The 21,603-nt window shown below is 46.9% G+C and overlaps 3 protein-coding genes across 7 annotated transcripts in view; 1 reads left to right on the plus strand and 2 right to left on the minus strand.

Annotated features, from left to right (window-relative positions):
* Positions 1-52: 52 nt before the first annotated feature.
* On the minus strand, positions 53-11,910 carry LOC146491067 (microtubule-associated protein 1S-like). The gene is given in 8 exon segments (XM_085151706.1): positions 53-4,202; positions 4,279-4,502; positions 4,698-6,503; positions 6,506-7,862; positions 7,951-8,091; positions 8,263-8,345; positions 10,490-10,591; positions 11,646-11,910. Coding segments are annotated over 8 exon segments (4,023 nt in total). The 5' UTR covers positions 11,800-11,910; the 3' UTR covers positions 53-4,046.
* Positions 11,911-12,244: 334 nt separating this feature from the next.
* Positions 12,245-20,958, plus strand: trmt13 (tRNA methyltransferase 13). Of its 3 annotated transcripts, XM_085151737.1 has the most exons (12): positions 12,245-12,477; positions 14,062-14,114; positions 14,217-14,283; positions 14,370-14,429; positions 14,811-14,880; positions 15,364-15,470; positions 15,580-15,765; positions 16,064-16,136; positions 16,205-16,279; positions 16,572-16,941; positions 17,641-17,834; positions 20,170-20,958. In XM_085151737.1, exons 1-11 carry the CDS (start codon positions 12,367-12,369, stop codon positions 17,822-17,824), a joined length of 1,356 nt encoding a protein of 451 aa, XP_085007863.1. In that variant the 5' UTR covers positions 12,245-12,366; the 3' UTR covers positions 17,825-17,834; positions 20,170-20,958. The 3 variants fall into 3 exon arrangements, with proteins under 3 accessions (XP_085007863.1, XP_085007862.1, XP_085007864.1); XM_085151736.1 differs by lacking the exon at positions 20,170-20,958 and having other exon boundaries at positions 17,641-18,478; XM_085151738.1 differs by lacking the exon at positions 20,170-20,958 and having other exon boundaries at positions 16,605-16,941; positions 17,641-18,478.
* The window catches only part of lrrc39 (leucine rich repeat containing 39), a 7,258-nt gene continuing 2,709 nt past the window's right edge, over positions 17,055-21,603 (minus strand). For 2 of the 3 annotated variants that reach the window (XM_085151749.1, XM_085151747.1), the window contains 5 exons: positions 21,448-21,584; positions 21,076-21,221; positions 20,312-20,464; positions 20,053-20,234; positions 17,055-18,196 (listed from right to left, as the gene is read on the minus strand). In XM_085151749.1, coding sequence (XP_085007875.1) covers positions 18,159-18,196; positions 20,053-20,234; positions 20,312-20,464; positions 21,076-21,221; positions 21,448-21,584 — 656 coding nt within the window. In that variant the 3' untranslated portion in view covers positions 17,055-18,158. Of the gene's footprint in view, positions 18,197-19,913; positions 20,235-20,311; positions 20,465-21,075; positions 21,222-21,447; positions 21,585-21,603 lie in introns of all 3 variants that reach the window. The other variant, XR_014872421.1, reaches the window with a different exon arrangement.

Genomic DNA, 21,603 nt, shown 5'->3' on the forward strand with positions numbered 1-21,603 from the left:
AATTAAACAATAACAATAACAGATAATCAATGTCCTTTTTTCACTTTTACAGTGAGCTCACAGAAAAAAAGACATTTTCTTTAAATGAGAACATTATATTTTATAATTACAGGACAGTGTGATTGCCAGACCTACTTCTGTAATTTTACACATTTATCGTGTGATAAATGGTCTGGCCCCATTAGGATCAACGTAGCTTGTACGTGGCCTATGAGTTACAATGAATTTGATGTCCCTGTATTAAAGCCTCTGTGAGTGACCACTCTGCTGTTGTTAGAGCAGGTGAAGGCATCTGAGGGTCACCCTCCCATCTTTTCATCCCGACTCGACTATTTTAGCCATATTTGCTCAGGTCAATCACTCACTGCACAGATTTTAAACTTGTATTGTGTAAGTCTGCAGGGCAGGTGCCTCCCTACCTCACTTCTTTATTATTTTCTCTGCTCTGCAGCACTTTTATCAAACAGCTGTTTTTAAATGTGCTGTGAATTAATCTGACTTAAAATCAGCCTGTGTGTTGGGGTTGATCAGTTTGTGAGGACACAAATCACACTGCACGAGTGCCTTAAAGACCTGGATCACCTCTCATTTCTACAAAAGAGGATTAGGAACGCTAAAAAAAAAAAACCCAACTTTTTCACCATTCTTAAATAATAAAATAAGAAATACAAAGGCCCCCCGCCCACCTTTTTCCAGTGGTCTCAGATAAAACTAAGCTTATCATATTTGGCCCTACAAATCTTAGAAAGATGATGCCTGTGAGGACTCCTGGAGCTGTTTCTGACCAGGATAGGTCTTTCTATGCGCATATTTAACAAATATGCAGGGCTGCTTTCTTTCTTTCTAACAACTTCCTGTTTTTGCACTCGCTGCCTCTCCTCCATCCTCACTGATGCATCTTTAAATTTGTCTTCTCTTTTTCTCCTCATCTCTGTGCTCCCCTTCTTGGGCCTCGTTTCCTGTTTAAAGTGACTTCTTCATCCCCACTGTTGCCAGGTGTTGATATCGTGCAAACGTTCCTCTTAGCAGCTTGAAGCTCTGTATTGGTGCTAATCAATGACTATAGAAAAGATGGCGAACCTGGCTGCACTTCCTCCCATTGTACAAAAATGAAACCTGCTTGAAGGAGCTGCCATGTTGCACTTTTGGAGCCCGAGTCTGCGCGGTTGTGACTTGAGGTAGAGCATCAGCATCATACACCCACTGGACATGACTGTTAACACGCCTCCCTACACTTTTTTCGTAGCCCGGCTGCTCCGGCCCATCTGCTGATGGGTTTACAGTGACTCGTTAAATACAACCACATCACTATTATGAAAAAGACACACAACTTATCATCTCATAGTTCTACAAGTTTTCTACAGTCATCGGTGCTAAATGAATAAAACTGAAGTGAATATAAAGGAATGACCATGACTTCAGAGTGGATGTGAACTCACTGGCACACAATCAAACTTTTATGAGACCTTGCTCTTTAACAGAAAGCTTAAGTTTAATTGAGTTTAATGTTAGCCGTGATTGATTTAAACTCAGATCAATTTCACTGATTTTCACAATAAAACACTGCATACACTGTGTGAAAGGGACATTTATTTTGAAAGACAATCATTGCAGTTAGTGTTTCAATGCACAAATGATGTGTGTGTGTGTGTGTGTGTGTGTCTGAGATTATCAGTACATTTTTTTCAGCTCTCATGATTTCCAGCTCATTGATTGGTTGGATATTAAAAAATTGTCTGCAGGCACAAAGAAGAAAATCTGAAGACAACAAACTAAAGCTGAAAATCACTTCCTGGGTAAAAAAAGATCAATTTAAAGCTTTGCGAATAAAAGTTAAAAGCTAAATGTTCACTGTAAAGATAAAATATCAGAAGGATTTGATTTTAACTTCATCTGTTTGTTCTTCAGTCGCTCCTCTGGGTGGGACGAACACAGCGGACTGCTCCTTTAACGGTTGATCAGCTCCATGCTGATTGGGTAGAGACGGACGGCAAGCAGCTCGTACCAAACGTCACGTTTGAAGATTGATTTGTAAAAATGTTAAATTAAATAAATAAATTACCGATGAAATGTTTTGACTTTCAAAAATCAGTCAGAGAGAAAATTCATTGGTTCTCGAAGGACTACACTTCCCAGAGTGCACTGCAGCAGGCCAGCCAATCAGCTGGTAGCAGTCTGACCCACAATTCTCTGCACAGTGGGAGAAACAGCCGAGGGAGGGGGTCAAGGGTCAAACTGATCACAGACTGTATTGAGACATGTCTTCTGAGGCTCGTGGGTAGTGTAGTACTTGGAGCACACCAAAGAAGAACGGGGGAAGATCTGTGCTGAGGTCAAAGCAGGAAATGGAACTGGACCAGAACCTTCAGGACAGGAAGTTGAACGACCGTCGTCAGGGAAACCAGAGACACTACATCTCCGGTTTCCCTGACAATCTTCTGAAGATTATCGGGAACGAAATGCCACTACTTAATCACACGCTTACAGTCCTGTGACCTCTGTGTGCTTTACTGTAACTGAGGGACAAGAACATTCCCACTGAGATAATCGGGTGAACATCACAAGGTCTGTCTTAAATCACCGCTGAGGTCAGACGAGTCACGGAGTGACACATCCACACATCCACAAGCTAACCACAAGCTAACCAACTCTCATCCTAACATCAGACAGACCCAATCAGAGATGTGAACAGCCGATTTTACAACTACAATAAAAAAAGGCTATTTGTTTAATGTGAGATACTATTTGAGGTTGACTTCAGTGTCCCTGAGTTTGATTACTATTCATTACCCCGATGATGCCGATGGTGACCAGGAGGTGGAGCTTAAGTTAATACAGTTTCATTTATATAGCACCAAATCACACCAGTCGCCCATAGGCGCTTTAATGACATCAGCCTTACTGATGTCACCTGAACGTTGAAGTTATGTCGGATATCTGTCACAGCCTCACACTTTTTGTCGCTGACAGAATCAACCTTTGGATCTCGTGCTTGAATCTTCAAATGTTCTCTGACTGACCCGCGTAAACCATCACACCGGACTGCTTAACGAGCACACCTCAGAGACACAGTGAAGTCACCCCGATGGCGATGATAACAATGGCGTTGGTAATCACAAACTTGTTGTCGTTCTAAGAGGCTCATGGTCTCATTTACTTGCACAGCCCAGGATCAGATGATGGAGACATGAGCAGGTGTTTATACGACCTGCATTAAAATGCAATAAAACTTTAATATCTCAACAAAGAAGCCTCCACTGAGGGGGCGTCGGTTCATTTTCTCCGCAGTGTATAAGCTTCTGATCCAGTCGCCGTTTTACCTGCCCCTACATGCCACACCCCCTAAATTGCCTCGTTTTCAGTGTGTTCATGTAGCTCTTATATTTGCAAGGTTTCACTGCTTTACCTGGAGCAAGTGCAAGACTCCATTTGCAAAAACAGGAAGATTACCTCGCAGAAAAGGAGAGGAGATTGTCTGATTGACTCGTTAGTCCTTTGGTCTTTTAATGTCTTCGTTTGTAAGCTCACGAGTTTAGAGATAAACCCCACCTAGCGTGTTTCCTGTGAGGTAAAAATCTAATTGGCGGCTCTGACAACAGCGAGTTATTGTCGGGTCGGTCTCCTCCACCCTGCAGGAGAACCTCGAGATAAGCTTAAAACGAAGAGGCAAGTGGGGGGAGGGGCTAAACAGAGAATAGTAAATCATAAGACACTGACACAACCTAACTGAACAGACATCATGCCAGCGTCACGCTCCTTAAAAATCTTTCTTGTCGTTCGCTTCTTTATAAAACACTGATTCATTTTAACCTCCGTGCCTCGCCCAAGCCATTGTGTTTACTTGTCACATGGTTTTTCAACTTTCTGTCATGCTACGTGTTAATGTTTGCTCTTAGGTGAGATAAAGGTGCTGATCCAGCAGGTGAGAAAATGTTGTCACACAGGTGAGAGAAAGTGTTTCTAACTGAGCATGCTCACAGCCAGCCTCCTCATCACGCTGGTCTGGGTGCAACCGTGGCAAAGGGGAAGGGGGTGGGGCTTCGACCTCAGAACTCGACCTTGCAGGCGGGGAAGGTTTCCTCCTGCATGGCGACAGTGCTGTTGCTGCCCAGCACGGTGACTGACAGCTCCCGCTGCCTGTCGTGGGTCTCCTGGTACCACTCGTGCATCGCCAGCGAATCGAACGTTGGGATCAGCGTCACCTGAGAAAAGCCCGAAGAAACACCAATCTCAGAGCAGCTCGTGAGCAGATGGGAAGGTGAAGAAAGTGTCACAAACCTGGATGTCCGGCCAGCTGCTCTTCCCCTCCAGCAGTGCATCCAGGATGCTCCTCATCGCCGCCTCCTTCACCGGGTCGTCTCCACTCACAATGTAATATGAGGAGCGGAGGCGCCTGAAGAAGTCCAAGTCCACAGTGGAGGAGGCAGTCCCGGACGGCAGGTAGGCCAGATCCACATAGACTGCAGAACCCTCAGACCCGGAGGAACCCGAAGCTCTGGAACCTGGATCCAAAAGAAGAAACAAAAAGAACCATGATCATAAACCAGGGTTTTATGATCTGCTATCTTTATTTAACTCTGAGTGAGGCAGTTTGTGACAAGCACAATAAATCAGTGGCCATGTTTTTTGATTTCCTGGTTAAGCCTCAGTGACTTCATGCAGCAGGTCACTGTGTGGGTTATAATCTGAAGGCATACCTGAGGATGGAGGTTTTGCAGCTCCGATTCTAGATCCACCCAGTGAACTCCGGGATGAGGGCTTGGCATCGAGGCTGGACGCCATCTTTAAGGACCCTGTGGAGCTGCCAACCTTCGACCTTCCATTCTGGGCCACTGTGCTCCCTGACGACATTCTCTGCAGCGGTTTCTTTGTCTTTCCGGCTGAGCTCTTCTTGTCAGGCTCTGAGTCAGCCATACAGGCTCCAGGCTGTGGCGGTAGAGGAGGGAGGTCCTTGACCGGCGCTGGCGGTGGGTCGTGCTGCCCTGCCCTGTGGGTAAAGTGTGATGTAGGATGTTCCTGTGGTTGGGTGGGTGGAAAGAAGCCGCTGGAATCATCTTCAGAATCAATGTCGGCTGTGATGGAAGGACAGTCCTCTGTGCTGGGGGGGATATCAGAATCAGTGGTGGTGGGCAGGGTGCCGCTTACTGATGTGGGCGGAGTCTCCTGACTGTAGGCTGAGGCGTGGCCGCTGCTGCTCGCATCCTGAGAGTGGTTGTTGTTATCAGAGACATCTGGAGAGGTTCCCGTGGCGAGGCTGGGGTTCATGTGCTGCTGATGGTTCTCCGAGGTTCTGGGATGCTGGAACTCACATGGGGAAACCAAGCAGAGGTCGACGTCATGAGGAACATCCGAGATGACCTCTGACATCCCATGGATGTGGTCCTCTGATCTGTTTCCACAGCACCCGTTATGGGCAGACCTCAAGGCTATCCCAGCACTGGAGTCCAAGTCAATAACGTGGCCGTTGGCGCAGACTTTGGGGGAGGCAGCAGGGGGGGGCAGAACCTGCTCTAAAGACACTGAAAGTGATTCATCAACCTCTGTAGAGTGAGGTGAGCCAACCTCAGCCGGCATGGAGGTCATGGTTGGGGAGGAGTCCGGCATGATGTCCTTAAAAGGACTGAGGGTTAGAAGGCTGGACTGTTTATCTTGAGAGGATGTGGAGTTTTCCAGACCTTCAGGCAGGGAGCTGAGGTCAGAGGTCCTACATGAACTTCCCTGATTGTAGTCCTCAAAGCCTAGACTAGACCCTCTTGCCTCGAGGCCACTGTCCTCGCCCAAGCCACGAATTTCCTCTTCAAGGGACTGGTAGAAAGGGGTATGTCCAGCACTGTTTGGGGCAGAATCTGCAGGAGAGACCAGCTCCAGGGTCTTTTCCTCCATGCAGACATTGGGTCCGTTTTTCAAGGATCTGTCCACTGGCTCATATGTGGTCTGGGTGAGGTCAAAGTTCACACTAAGATCACCTTTTGGAGTTTTAGCGACCAGTGAGGAGGCAGTGACCATGTCATGATCGGTCTCAGAGCAGCGAAACTTCTCTGGACTCTCTACTGCGGAAGTCGGGTTCCCGTTGGACTTTACTTCGTCAGGATTCAACCCCCTGGACTTTGCACTTTTACCACTATTCCCATTCTCATCTTCCAATCGAAGTCTTTCAAATTCAGCCGTCATGTCCTCAGGTGTGGACACCTTAGAGCGAGCCACCTCCTTCTGGGTCTCCTGCTCCTTTGAGACCGGTTTGCCTTTCGTCCCTTTGTTCAAAGTATCTTTCTTGGGAAGAGTCCCATCCTTCTTCAGAGTGCTGCTCTTCCCTGAAGGTTTTCTTATTTCTGCACTTGCTGTTGAAGCTGCACTTGTGGCTTTCTTCACTTCTTTAATGGCTGGCTTTGCTGCCTTCTTCTCATCGCTCTTCACGTCCCTCTTCACGTCTTTTTTTGGTTCAGATTTGAAATCTTTCCTTGGCTTCATACTTGGGATTTCTTTCTTTATTGCTTCTTTCTTTTCTCTCCACTCTCTTCCTTCTTGTCTTTCTTCTTCACTTCCTTCTTCTCTTCTTTTAAAACCTCTTTCTTTGGAATGAGCTTTTCAGCAGATTTCGCTGGCTTTGATTTAGCCTCTGGTTCCTTTGTTTTGGCCTTTTCTTCGGCATCCTTTCTGTCTTTAGGTACAGAGTCAGCTGCTACCCTAGGCTTGGTTTTCATCTCTTGTTTTTTGGCATCCACTCGTCCAAGTTTGTCTTTCTGTAAGGCACTACTGGGTCTGAAGTCCTTAGACTGGGACTTAAGGCTTTCTCGACTATCTGCTCGTTTTGGTTGCTTTTCCATTTTGGATGTTTCCAGGTCCTTCAAACACACTGCTGGTAGTTTCAGGAAATCCAGATGTTTGAGTTTCTCAAGTCCATCCAGAATTTTGGTCTGAGGCGTGCACCCTGGGAAGAGCACACGGATGATTTTCTCCTGAGAGCTGGACGGGTGCCAGACCAACAAAGCACAAATGGAAACAAGGCACGGCAGTGGAAGATCTGAGCCCTTCACATTCGATCCATTGTTTGGCCAAGTCTGCATCAAAGCTTCGAGCTCTTTGCTACCGCTGACCGGATTCAGAGTGTAAAGCTCCAGACGACCAACTCCCATCTTTTGGAACAAGATCACGGGTTCTATGCTAGGTCCGTTAGGCCGGTTCAGGGGTTCTGGTCTGATCGCCAGTCTCTGCAGGTGCTGCAGAGCAACTGCTGCCTGATCGCAGCTCCGCAGCTCGCTTGGATCTTCCTGGACGAACTTCAGCCTGTCGGGAACATTGAGAAAGACCACCCCGATCTCAGGGGAGATGAGGTTTTTCATCCAGTCCTCTTCGGGATGGGATCCGGCAGCCTCGTCGTCCTGCTCGGAAACTTTCCTCAGCAGCAGACTGTTCACGCCCGGCAGATTGTCCACGCCGATGTGTGTCAACAGTACAGCGTCAATCCTGTCCAAGTGTCGAACCAGTTTCCAAAAGCTGGAGCGTGAGTCAGAGCCGCCGTTCACCAAGACATTAAAACCGTTAACAGCGAAGAAGGCAGAGTCACCCCTCCCGCCAGGGAAGATGTAGCAGCAAGGTCGAGACAGCTTCAGGAAGCCCACGGTGCTTGGGGGCTCCAGTAGGTCGAAGGGAGACTCGGGCTCCAGAGACTCCGAAAGGTACTCTATGAACTCTTGCAAACCCTCCATCTCGGGCAGGACTGGGGGAGGGTTGATCCGGATGTTTATGAAGTCTTGCAGATTGTGTTTCTCCAGTGCCGGCTCCTTCCAAAGGCCAGAGTCTGGACAGCTGAGGGTGAGGCTAGGCTTCACCGCTGGGCCTGCCGAGCTCAGCAGTTCACCGACCTGTCGACACAGAGTCAAGCAACTCCAACATCAGCGAGCACTTAAACGTGCTGTGTAAACAAACCCAACAAAGACACAGTTTGCTTACCTCCTCGTCAGAAAAAATCTGGATGAGGTTGCTGAGGGAGAAGCAGCCTTTCTGCAGTACAATGTTGCCGCTGCCCTCAACACACTGACCGGCGAGAATCAGCAGTTTGCGGCGCGATGGGTTGCAGACGAGCCGCCGCACCTGAAACAGGAAATGCATCATCGGTGCAGCTCAGAGGAAATAAAAACATACTCAGACACACACCTAGCAAACTGAGCCAGGAAGTATTCTCAGAATATGAGCTGATCTCCGTGTACGCGAGAGCCCGTCAACAGCTGAGAAAACATCTGTAAAGGTTCACGTCTGATTCACCTCTGACGAAACAAACTCTGAGCCTGGATTCACCACGACTTGCGTGTCCAGGACGTCCCCGCTGTGCTGCAGAGTCCGCTGACCTGAAACACACAAACAGGACAAACGAGTGTCAGGGGGAGATCTTCCCTCAGGCTTGCCGTCATTCCTGCTCACTCTCCTGTTCTCTCCATGAGTGCTGCGGCTGCTCATTCATTGGCGGGACATCGCTCAAGACCACATCCCCCCACCACACTGCCTGCCAGGTTCCACTGAAAATACATCCATTGAAACTAAGGCTCATCATCTGTGTGCATGCGTGTCTGTGTGTGTGTGTGTGTGTGCGTGTCTGTCTGTCTGTCTGTCTGTCTGTCTGGGTGTGTGTGTGTGCGCACGCGTATGTCTTCGGGCAGCTCAGCAGAGTCTCAGCTGACTGGGTTTGTGTTTGGATGGAACAACCAATTATCTGTCTCTGTTTAAAGCCCCTCAGACTGATGACTTCACTTCGTCCTGTTGGATCAACTGTGCCACAGTCTGATTTACCCTCTGTCCGGTCGTTGCCTTTAAGTCGCTGACTTGTCCCGGGTCAACTTTCCTCTTAGGTGAGGCAGAGGGTAAACACAGCCATCAGATGCACTGAAATGCCTCAGAGGAGCTGAGCAAAATTTGAGGAGCCTTCAACTCCTCAGTTTAGACCCAGTGTTAAGATTGGGAGGGTCAAATTAAAGGAAAACACAGCAAAGTCATAAAATGTCAACTTTAAACCCTCAAAACTGATGATGATGATGATGATGTTCATCTTCTTCATCATTATTATGACCACAGAATTTTGACGACACTCAACCTCCCCATCACCGCTCTGCTCTGGACTCCCCGTCAGAGAGCTGCCCCTCACCTTGCCTTCATATTCATCATCTCTGTGTCACAGTGAGTGTCAGGAAGCTCGACATCACGCATCACAGTGGATGGCGAGCTCAGTTTGGATACCCCATCAGTAAGGGGTATCCAAACTGTCGCTCAGACTTTCTATCTGTGGTTATCTCAAACAGACTCTGAGGTCCACGTATCTGTTTCTATGTGTTAGCCCTGTGACAGACTGGCCACCTGTTCAGGGTGTACCCTGCCTCTTGCCCTAAGACATCTGGGATAGGCTCCAGCCCCAGCCCCCGCAACCCAAAAGAGAATAGGAGGAAGAGAATGGATGGATGGATCTTTGTTTATCCATGTTAGCAGGACCTGTCAGTGACAAGGATATCTCCCAGTCACAGGTGATATGTGACTGGTTCTCAATCGTTTCAGAACAAAACACGTGGAACATTCTGTAACCAGCATCCACAGAAACCTGTTCATCCTGAAGAAAACGCCACTCTGATCCTTCAGCGAATGAAGCTGGAAGAACGTCTGCAGAGGAAATTGACAACTGCTGCACGTGAAACTGCATCACTCAAACTGAGACGGTCAGGTGTTTTTAAACTGTTATGACCTGAGATGGACCCACATCCCACCCGAACATTAATAATTTAAACTCAGCAGTAATGTCTGATCACTGTCCTGTGATCAAACACAGGACAGTGGAGGACACAGAGCTTCCTGTGAGCTGACGGTGAGGTTTTCCCGCTTTAACGTTTCAGCTAAAAGGGAACGAAAACATGAAGTACAGTTTCTTTCAGAGGTTCAGGGAACACACACACAGTCTGAGACTTGTGCGAACCTCCATCCGTTTGGTCACCCTCACAATCCTGCAGACATCTAAAAGTCCTTGTGATTTTCTTTCAGACTCCAGGTCATGTGACACAAGCGGCCGTGTTTGAGGACTCGCGGTTCTTCACGCCTCATGCAGAGTCCTGAGCTGCTGACAGTTTCTGTAAAGCTGTCCTTGCCGCCTCAGTCTGAGGTCTTGTTTACAAAAAAACAGAAGCGCTGCCTCACGCCATCAGCTTGTGGCCATGAGCACAAGTCACAGGACAAAACTGCTTTTCATTTGATCTAAAACACCCCATCACAGTGTGCCATCATCCTGCTGAACAGAAATTAATGATGCTATTGATAAAGGCATCAGCGGGACTTTCCTCTGCTGATCGAAAGCATTTCATGCATTTTAAAATCCTCTGAGGCCACCAGGCTCAGCATCAGAGAACACATCAAACATGGAGGTCCACAGGGTACTGGCTTAAGAGGCCCGGGTACAAATCCACCCCGAGTGTCTGACCACTCCTCTTTCCTCCAATCATTCCCAATACAGGCTTACCTCGCACTTCTTCTGACAGGAAGGCTGAATGTCTCGACACAAAGAGCTTCAGCTGTTGATCCAGAACGGAGACGTCCAGATCCACCGCCCAGCAGCGCACACCTGGACATTAATAAGAAACAAACAAAGAGCTGAACATTTTCATTTTAATGACATTATCTAACATGGCTGCTGTGAGGTTACTGTACTAACAGGCCATCCAGGAAATCTGAGCTCCAGTTAATAAGTGCTATTAAAGGATTTTGATTGGCTGTTACTAATTAGCAGGTAACTAAGTCTGTACAGAGTCCAGGAAGCGGTGGGTGAAATCACCGCGGTTACATCTTTCATATACAGCTTGTTGTTGGCGTGCTATGGCTGTGAAACCTCAGATATCAGCCGCACATCACTGTCAGATAGACCATTTCCTCTGCAAACAGGAAGTCAGTGATATTTAGTAACACAACTTCCTCTTTTTGTGCGAGTGGACAGAGAGTGAGTTTGTACACGCACACTCATCATAAAACAGCTGTAATAAACAGGCTAAGAGACAAGTGTAAGTGTGTGTGTGGACTGTGATCAGTCTGAAGGTTAGACAGTGAATCAGCTCAGCGTGTTTCAAAACTCTTTCAGATGAATCAGAGATCGCATTAATCATATTGAACAGATATCAAATTGTCCTCCTGATAGTTGCTCTGTTCGTTTTCTGTGAACCTACTTTTACAGAAAGTCCGGAAAATTAAGAAACACAATTGCCCACTTCCGGCGAGACGCATTTTCAAAAAATAAAATAATGACTCAGTAGTATGCATTTTATTTTTCCGGACAAAATCCGGAAATAAAAAGCTTAGACCTCGTCACAGAGCTCAGTGTGAATCAGTCTCAGTTTCTGAGAGTCTCTAAAGTGACCCGAAAAAGAAACCTGCACACTGGACTCGTTAAACAGCTGCACCCGAACCGGAAAAGGTTTCATAAATGTTAAATAAAACGAGGTGCTAGTTACTCTTTACAATTATGTTCAAAGTTTCTCTGCATCAGCTTCAAAGCGATAAAGTCTCTCAAACTTCGGACCGGGCACAGCTCATTCGAACAACAGCAGCCTCCCGGACTTTTATTGTGAAGGGCTGTGGGGACCTCCGGCCCCGCAGCTCTATTCTCCTGAACTTCCAAAACTCACCTGTTTCTATTTGCTGCAGTACCCGCTCCAGCAGCTCCGCGGGTCGCAGCGTTCCCACCACCACTAGGACCGAGTGATCTGCCGCAGTCCGGGAGGCGCCGGCAGGAGATCCGGGAGGAGAGCCGGGACCGCCGCCCCGCTCCGCCGCCATCATGGCATGGACTGTCCACCGCTGACGTCACAGCATCCTCAGCCACAGCCCCACCCCGCCGCTGCTAGAGGCGGGAAAATGATTTAACTGGCACATCAGTCGGCCATTGAGAATAGACAGCCATGTAGCTGTCCAATCAGAAGTCAGAGGTATTTTCAGGGGCAGCTCGGGAAAAACGATTTTTATAGTTTCGTAAACCAAAGAATAAAGATCAAAACGTCGAATAGTCTTCACCAAACTGAAGCCTGCTCAGAAAAGTAAACTCTTAAAGTATAAGGACACGTTTATGCGGATTAAAATTAACTTTCGACTTTAGTGAAAAAACTTTAAGAGCTGGATCATCAGATTGGTAATTTTAAATTGTTCTTTAAGTTGACGCTGAGAAACACAAACGGGATCGAGAACCATACAGGTAAAACTACAGTAAAATCATTTCAGTGATTTATAAAAATACCATCCATTAGACAGCCGTCATGTTTTTACGCAGTAAACCACGTGGTTTTCCTTCTTCGGTGGTATTTCCCACACTCCATCGGGCCCCTGAAGGCAGCTGCTTTCGTGTCCTACAACATGGCGGCCCCGGAGCCCAGCCGGTGCTGTTTCTTCGTGCAGAAGAAGAAGCGTTTCTGTAAGATGGTGGCGGGAAAAGGCAGAACGTACTGCGGGGAGCACGCGACCATGGTGAGTTCACGGATACAGTCACTTGCTCAGGTGTGATCTGGCTCCAGGTGGACCGGTCAGGAACAAGAAGGGGCCATCCCCAAAGTATGCCCACAAAGTCGCAAAGATGAAAGTGTCCAAAGTGTGTCGGTCTGCTGAAGCATGATGAGTTCCTTTCACTGGAACTAAGGGGTGGAACCCGACTCCTGGAAAACACCCCACACTATAATCCTCCCTCCACCAAACTTGGACGCTTGGTACAGTGAAGTCAGACAAGTACCGTTGTCCTGGCAACCACAAACCTACTCTCATCCATCGGAGACACGTGATTGGTCACTCCAGAGAACACGTCTCCACGGCTCTAGAGTCCAGTCGCTCATGCTTTGCTATTTGTTTGGTGATGTAAGGCTTGGATGCAGCTGGTTGCCATGGAAACCCATTCCACGCATTGTTCTTAAAATAATCTGAAGGCCACGTGAAGTTTTGGACGTCTGTGCACCATGATCCTCAGCATCCTCTGAGCCCAGTCTGTGATTTGCATGGCCGACCACTTCATGGCTGAGTTGGTGTCATTCCCAGTCGTTTCCACTTGGTTATAATCCCACTAACAGCTGGCTGTGGATATCGCAAGGACGCTTCTAGCGTCCTATCACAGCACGACGCTGGAGCTCACTCAGCTCCCGAGAGTGAGCCATTCTTTACAAATGTGTATAGAAGCAGTCTGCATGCCCAGATGCTGATTTTATACACCCGTGGACATGGAAGTGATGGAACACCTGAATTCAAGGATTTGGACGGGAGAGTGATTACAATATAGTCTTAATATCTCACTGTCTGGAATGAAGTCGGATATCTTATTACAGATCAAACCACACATCATGATGACGTGTGCACTACATTAGTGTAATGCATGCACACACAGAATGAAGATCTCTTTATTCAGATTATACTGTACTCCTGTGTATACGACACACGTGTGGACATACCATAGGAATCATATAGCTTGCAATGGCATGATGATGATCACAAGGTTATGCCTGAAGAGTCTGCGGTGGCTCAGTGCAGGTGAGCCGTTTGTAGCTGCTAGAGTTGGAACATTTGAAGCTGTATGAAGAAATCTGATGCATTAATTTATTTGCAGGCTCAGTGCTCGTGATTGTGAGGTAATGGGGTTCTGTATGAGGTTTAATAGCACGGGTCAGTCTGCGCTCTGGACTCACTGCTGCAGATGTCTTTGTGGGGATTTGGCACTGGGCTTGCCACCGTACTTGATTACAATGGTCGATGCCACGGAGAAGACTTTGATCCCATCCTGCAACAATAGAAGTGATGAAGAAGAAGTTGTAATTTTTTTCTCAATTTTTCCAGATCCGAACTTGCCATGGATACACCGGACAACGTCCTGAAAAAAACTCACCGTGGAAAGCTATGTGCGTAAATGAAGCGATGACGAGTTCGTCCAGATTTCAGAAATCAGTGGGGCGGTCTGAGTTCACAACTGAGCAGGCAGACTGACCCGTGCTGCAGATATCAGCGAGTTTGAGAAGATCAATGATGTCGATCAGCTGTGATGTCATGAGCCTGTGATGTCTTTCCTGTTTCCAGGAGGAGGACGGGGGTGGCAGCAGGAGGATCGTCTGTCCTCTGGACCCCAAACAGTGAGTGGCAACACATCAGTCATCAATCAGGTCATTGATCGGCTGACAGAAAGCTGATCACTGGTAGCTATTGATCCTACTCGGCTTGTTTATGTGTTTCAGCACCGTGAGTGAAGACAAACTCCAGAAACACTTGAAGAAATGCAACTCCAGAGAGAAAGCCAAACCGGTGAGACGCTATTGATCCATCAGTTGATCAGCAATTGCGTGTTTATCCAAGTGTTTCCACAGAGATGAAAGTTTGATCTCCTGCAGGTTTACTTTGTCGAAAACATCAACGCTGGATCAACTGATGGAGATGAGACGCTTCGACAGGTAATGACTCACCTGCCCCGTGGCCATTTAACACAGAGTCTCAGCTTACAGAAAGCTTCTACATTGGTGTTTTGTGGTCGAATGCTGATTGATCAAAGAAGAACTGGTAAAGTAAAAGATCTGCAGACACTTTGATTCACAGTGTCTTATCCAGGTAGACATTCACTGATCTCTAAAGACCAACAGCAGCTTGATTCACACGCACACTGTCAGGAAACAGTTTGTTTCACAGCAGAGGAAGCGCCGAGAATGGACAGCAGCATCTACACACACAATCACACACTTCTTCATTACACACCAGCACAGTAAATACTTTAATAACCACTGATGACAGTGATGGTGACATCATGATAGTGACATCATAATGGTGATGTGTTATAGGTGAGTCTGTCTGAGCTCAGCAGGACTGAGTTGGAAACTCTGGTGGATAAACTGAAGACAGCTTTCAAAGGTGAGCTGCTGAGATCCGGTGATCAGTGATGGCTGAAGTACTCACAATCTCACACGACTGCTTCAGTTTGGCTGATGTGACACAAAACATCACAAAACTGACAGTCTTTTCACTGAGTAGGTCAGGATTCGGGTTAGATTCAGTTTATATTTAAACTGAAAAATTATGTTTAGGTCAGGGTTGGTTTTAGTTTTTGCTTAAGTCAGGGTTAAGTCGGCTTTAATTTGGGTTCAGATCAGCTTTAGTTTTGATTTATTTGGGGTTAGGTCTCGTTTCAGGTTAAGGTTTAGTTTGAATTTAGGTCAGTTTTAGTTTGAAATTAGGTCAGTTTTGGTTCAGGTCAGATTTAGCTTTGGTTGAGTTTCAGTTCAGGTCATGTTTAGTTCGGGTTTAATTTGGGTTAGGGTTAAGTGTGACTCTTAAAGTTTTTGGACATTTTGTAAATCAGCGGATGTTCTCCTGGTGTCCCTGCTGTTGTTGTAGGACTGCAGTGCGATCTGGAGGACAGCGTCCAGTCTCACCCCGCCCTCCACGACGAGCTCTACAACCCAAAGAATGGAGACTCCGCCCACAAACACCTGAAGCAGCAGGTAGACTAGGTGACAGCACCATTAGTCTGTGTATTCATCTCATTTCCATGCTGAAGAATTAAACTGAGAAGTAAAACTAATCTCCGTCTGACCTGTCGGGTGTGCTCAGTCTTCCATCTTAGGTCACATGGAGGAGCTGGGGCTGCTGGGAAGGGGGCGGTGCTTTGTGGAGTTTGGAGCAGGCCGAGGGAAGCTGTCCCACTGGATCCACGAGGCCCTGAAGACTTGTGAGCATCTGAAGACCTTTGAAGACCTGCAGCTGCTGCTGGTGGAGCGCTGTAGCACCCGGTTCAAGGTACAGCCCTGATTCTGAAATCCACTTGACCCTAAACTCAAACCCAAAACCCTGACAACCCAAGTACCTTCAGAACCCCGCCTGCTCACCTGCTGCTTTCCATATTTTCATTTCTGGCTTTGAAATTAAAAGTGGAAGCGTCGCTGTCGCATGTCAGCGTTCCTCTGATTCACACCTCACACACTGATGGTGACATCACCGTGTCAAGTCCATCTTTTATGTACAGACTGTGATTAAGACCGAGAGCAGCTGATCAGTTTGATTGATTGATAGGTGAAACAGGTGCGTTCTGTTGCAGGTGGACGGGAAACATCAGGATGCTGGAGTTCAGTTTGAGAGGCTGCAGGTGGACATTCAGCATCTGGATCTAAGTAAGACAGGAACATCTGGACACTGTGGTGCTCTGACCTCTCCTGACCTGTTTCTGTGATGCTTTCAGGTAAAGTCCCTCTGCTCTGCGAGAAGAAACTACCTCTGGTTGGAGTTGGTAAACACTTGTGTGGAGCGGCGACAGGTGAGAACAGCCAAAAAACTGTCAGCTCTGATTGGTGGTAAGCAACATCCGGCTCATGATTCCGCAGTAACTGCTGCTCTACGCTGGTTCCTGCAAGCTCCATCCTGCTCTCTGATGGCAGTACACCTCCACCTGTGCTGAAGCATGATGGGTTTGGTTTTACCTGGCAGGGCAAAACCTGGAGCTCAGTTTATGTTTTTCTCAGAACTTCAGCTGAAGTACACCAACATCCACCTGGAAACTAGCATTTCTGTAGTACTTATTCATATTCATATTCTGGTTCCGTTCTCAGATCTGGCTCTGCGCTGTTTGCTGGAAACTGCAGGACAGTCGGAGGAAGAAGAACCGCCCCATAAACGCCTCAGACCATCAGAACCATCTGAACCATTTGAGCCAAGGTCAGGAGGGGGTCTTGGATCAGCACCAACAGGTTGTGGTCCTGGCCCAGTGCTGGGCCTGACAGTGGCACTGTGCTGCCACCATCGCTGTGATTGGCGTCACTATGTCGGGCAGCAGTTCTTTCTGCAGAGAGGACTCGGGGCGCGGGAGTTCTCTGCTTTCTGTCGGATGTCCAGTTGGGCCACGTGTGGACTCAGACCGACAAATCAGAGAGGAGATGGCGAAGAGCACGAACCAGCAGAAGAGACGGACGCTGTGAATGGGTAAATATTTGACCTCTGACCCTGAAACCTGTCACCGATGGTTGTATGGACCCAGCCCGAAGTAGAAAGTTTCTGTAGTTCAGAAAAAAAAATCAGATTTACTCAATGAAGTCTTCGTTCCTCTGGTTTTATTTTAGAGCAGCTTTGCATGATCCACAGTTAAGAATAATCCCTCTTTACTGATTCACATCAGCACCTTCAAACACCATATCGAGCGGCTTGTGCTGGGCTTTAAGGAGGTTTAACCAACCTATCAGCACAAGTCAGCAGCATGTCAGTGTTTTATGTTCAGAATCAGCTGCAGAGACAAAGTGAAGGACAGGAGAGTGGATTTATTTCAGTTCACACATGTGATCCATAGATTCATGAAGCAGCTGGAAATCCTTTTTCTAAATATTTATTAGCTCTATTCAATGTAAGGTCTGTGACAAGCTGATGTCAGCGTGTCACACAGGCTAAACACGGAGGACTGACACTGCATATACACTGATCTCATCAGTGCACAAGTGATGAACATGAAAATCAAGCTTCGGAGCAGGAGCGTCTACAGGAAGAGAAGGAGGGGCTATAGGATGAGAAGGAGGGGCTAGAGTTTAATGTTCCTAGTGTATAATAATCAGGACTGTCTGCATGTTTACACTGAACTAACACACTGTGTTTGTGTGTGTGTCTATGTGTGTGCACGTCTGTGCGTGACAGGTTTCTGTCGGCTTCTGAACGTGAGCAGCTCGGCCGTCTATGCAAACAGCTGATCGACCACGGCAGGTGTCACTTTCTGCAGATGAAAGGATTCAGCAGCAAACTGACTCGTTACATCAGCAGTGATGTCACACTGGAGAACGTCCTGCTGACCGCCGTACCCCTCACCCCCCACTCCTCCTGATTGTTTGATTGTAAGCTGCAATTTTGAGTTTTAAGTTACAGGAAGTGAGACTGAACATGCTCAGGTGTTTTCTGTTTATATTAAAGTGTTTTTTTCCTCATGCACATAAAATGTTTGCGGTCTTCCAACAAGCAACGCTCTGAGCATGCTCACTAAAATCTGCCTGTCACATGGCACAATCATAGATTATTCCATAGCTGGACAAACTTCTGGAGTTTGACTCGTCCTGCTCGTCCACCCAAAGTCTTTCAAAATAAAAACACAAGTGTGGCTTTGTGGAAGCGTCTTTAAGAGGGAGAAGCTCAAAAGAAGAAAAAAGACATGGGGGCGTATTTCATGCTGAGGATTCGTCATTGGACTCATCATCGGACTCTGAAACATTCAAAGAGAAAATCGTGTCAGCTGAAACCAACAAAACGTTCAAATGATGTCGGGTTGTTCCTCGTATACGGTGCCATTTCAGCCCCAAAGACAGAAAATAGGGTTTGATATAAACACCGGCCAAATATTCTGTATGCCTCCATTATTTTAGCCTAAACTGAGTCAGTGATCTGAGTTCTTGAAATCCAGACAAGCCCAACTTCGAATATTCTACACCACATTTTTGTATGAAAACACTTTTAATGATTAAAGTCTTTGTGTCGTGTCCCTGAATTGTTACGGAGATCCCTCTGAAAGGGTCCCCTGATTGGTCCTCTGGGATAGTTTCCCTCAATTACAGTGTAAACATGTTGAAAAACCTTGGTGTGGTCTACACGTCTGAGTAATAACGTCTGATTTAAGCATGAAACGTCCTGCTTGTTAATTTTTCTCACAGTAAAAGGCAGGTTATGCATAGTTTTAATGAAAGCATGAGTTGTGGGCTGCAATCTCTAAAACATTCTTTATATTCTAAACATGTCAGGCAGCAACGAAACTATTCAAAACTAAATGTTAATTATGGTAAATTCAAAATGAACTGACATTTTCTTTTTTTTATGTTGTGCTTTATATATAATTTATATAAAAATGTAAAGGGTAGAAATAATAAGCTTAGTGGCTGGTTGGGTTTTGCAGCTGTGCAGTGATACAACTAATGTAAAACTAGGAAAATATGAATTTATCATCAAATATTTATCCAGCCATCCTCTTATCCTTTTCAGGGTTGTGAGGGGGTTGGAGCCTATTCCAGCTAACATAAGGCAAGAGGCAGGGTATGCCTTGGACAGGTGGTCAGTCTGTCGCAGGGCTAATACATAGAGACGAACAACTGTTCACATTCACACCTATGGGCAAATTAGAGTTTCCAATTAACCTAACCCCACTAACTGCATGTCTTTGTACTGTGGGAGTTCCCGGAGAGAACCCACGCAAGGAACAGTGCTAACCACCGTGCCCCCATGCTGCCCCAAATAGTTATGTAAATTTAAAGTTATATGTGTGCTGTTGGTATCAAACCCAAAAGCTGATACTGGCGAGCACCTTCAGTTTAACCTGCAGACAGCTGTGAGAGACGTCACTTCATGAAATCCATAAAATTTAAATTCAGATTTATACATCCAGCTTCTAAAGCTCTTTTTTGTATTTAATAGGTGTATTTTTTTTAATGGTGAATTAAGGATGATTGGACATTTCATCTGATCGATCTAATAAAACTTGGTTGGGTATGGGGCAGGTTTCTCTGTTTTTTCACAGTGAACTAAATAATTTTTTTCTATGTATGTTTATGGTTAACTGAAGTGAGTAAATTTAATTTAAAAAAAAACAGGTCAAATTTAATTCAACTTACTTTTTAATCATAAAAACGTGAAGTGGAATGACTTGATCATTCCAACACTTCTTCAAATAGATTTACAGAGTAAGCAGGAACATTTCAGCTCTTAGAAAATGTAAATACAAAAGTGACGCCACATTCACAACGCTTATTAACGCCACTCCTAGAACAGGAAGTGCATATCCTGAGCCGGTCCAGTGTATTATTCTAGTATTTTAAGTAGCTGTCGTTCACGTGAAATGCTGAAGTGTGACTTTTTTCCACGTTATCACCCTGAAATGGTGCCGAATGGCAGGAACAACGCAGTGGTTATTGTTGACATCACTCTTTAATAACCTGAGGTCAGAGGGGTCAGTTGGGGTTTAGCTTCCTGTTTGTTGACGTCGTTGAGGGTCACTGCCCCCATGAGATGCTTGGCACACACACAGGTTAGCGTGTTAGCGCACGCAGGTCAGTGAGCATGCTCAGTACTAACGGTTGACGCAGTGCACGTTGAGCACGGCATACGCTCTCTTTCGGGCCTCCTGGATGTACATGAGCATGAACTCTTTCCCGAACATCTCCCTGTCATCTTCCTCCTCTTCATCCTCAGCCACCGCCTTCCTGCTCGGCAGCGTCACGTCCAGAGTCAGGGGGTTATCCCGGAAGTTCACAAACCTGCTCCGAGGAAGCGAAGAAGAAGTGAGTGAGGCCAGACAGACGGAGGGCAGGTGCGTGAGGATGGCCGGACTCACCTGAGGTTGGACATGCCCTCCATGAGCGGTGGGATGTCTCTCAGCCTGTTGCTGCTGAGCACCAGTGTGTCCAGGCTCCTCATTCTGGCGATGTTCTCCGGAAGCTTCTTCAGCTCGTTCCTCTGCAGCCACAGAGTGTGTAGCGCCTCCATCCTGAGGACAAACACATGATCACTGGCTGTTGACAGAAAGGGGGTGGAGTGTTAAGTCAAATTTTGTAAAATTTCTAAAGTCTTAGTTTTAACTATAGGATCAAAGACATTCCTTTGTCTGACCACCTCTCCAGCCAATTTGGTGCTGGGGGAGGCTGACGTGGGTTTTATTGTAGATACATCGTATCTGAAGGTTCTGTTTGATGTTTGGTAAGCTTTCTGCTTTTATGATCCTTTTGGTGAGCAGGAGGTCACACAAGTTCTTGCACACGTGCTTACACGTGCACACACATACACACAGTGCCTTGTCTGTTAGAACCATCTGGGGGTTTTACGGTGGGAGGTGCTTATGCTGTGATGTGCATTGTAACAGTTTGTCAATAAATAGCTGCAAGGAGAGCTGCTCTTTGAAGGAGTTGGTCTGGAGACAGGTGAGGAGCATTTAGCTTCACAGCCTGGTTCTGACCAAGCCTTTCCTCGTTAGCGAGTAAAAGACCGGTTGAAGATGTTCTGTCTTGTTTTTCGTTCTTCATGAAGAATAAGTCTCTAAACTAGCAGTGCCTGTGGAAACACAGACTCAACATGGAGCTTAGGCCATGTCCCAGCTCCTACCTGTGTATGTCTTCAGGTAAGTGATGCAGGCAGTTTCCTCCCATGTCGAGCCACTCGAGCGCCGGCAGGGCGAGCAGGCAAGCAGGCAGGCAGCTGAAGTCGTTCATGGAAAGATCAACATGCTGCAGCCGCGACAGCGTCCCGAGCTGAAGGTCAGCGAGAGAAGCACACCTGAGCTCAGACTGGACCAGAACCAGGCCTTACCTTTCAGGTGTACGGTAACGAGGCAGTGTTGGTTTAGCAGACACTGTCTGCTGGGTTCTTTGCTCTCCTAAATCACTTCCTGCTTCCTCTAAACTGAAGACAGGAAGTCAGCTCGTGAACACCCCTGGTACAGCCGGGTCCAAGTGTGCAGACGGTTCAGGCACTCACCTGGTCTGGTAGCTCATTTAGGTTCCGGTTCATTGTCAGCTCCAGCCTCTCCAGGCTCTCACACCCGCTCAGCTCTGCCGGGACAAACGGGATTCTGTTGTAGCTCAGCAGCAGCTCTCTGAGCCGGGTCAGCTTTCCTGAGACCAAAACCAGGTG

The sequence above is a fragment of the Neolamprologus multifasciatus genome, chromosome 23 (assembly GCF_963576455.1).
Source record: "Neolamprologus multifasciatus chromosome 23, fNeoMul1.2, whole genome shotgun sequence".
Taxonomy (NCBI): Eukaryota; Metazoa; Chordata; class Actinopteri; order Cichliformes; family Cichlidae; genus Neolamprologus; species Neolamprologus multifasciatus.

Bases quoted from the DNA above. Each gene is read 5' to 3' on its own strand.
- trmt13 (XM_085151737.1), top strand. From the start codon at position 12,367: ATGGCGGCCCCGGAGCCCAGCCGGTGCTGTTTCTTCGTGCAGAAGAAG. The intron at 14,430-14,810 runs GTAATGACTCAC...GATGTGTTATAG, and splicing joins GAGATGAGACGCTTCGACAG to GTGAGTCTGTCTGAGCTCAG. The intron at 14,881-15,363 runs GTGAGCTGCTGA...CTGTTGTTGTAG, and splicing joins ACTGAAGACAGCTTTCAAAG to GACTGCAGTGCGATCTGGAG.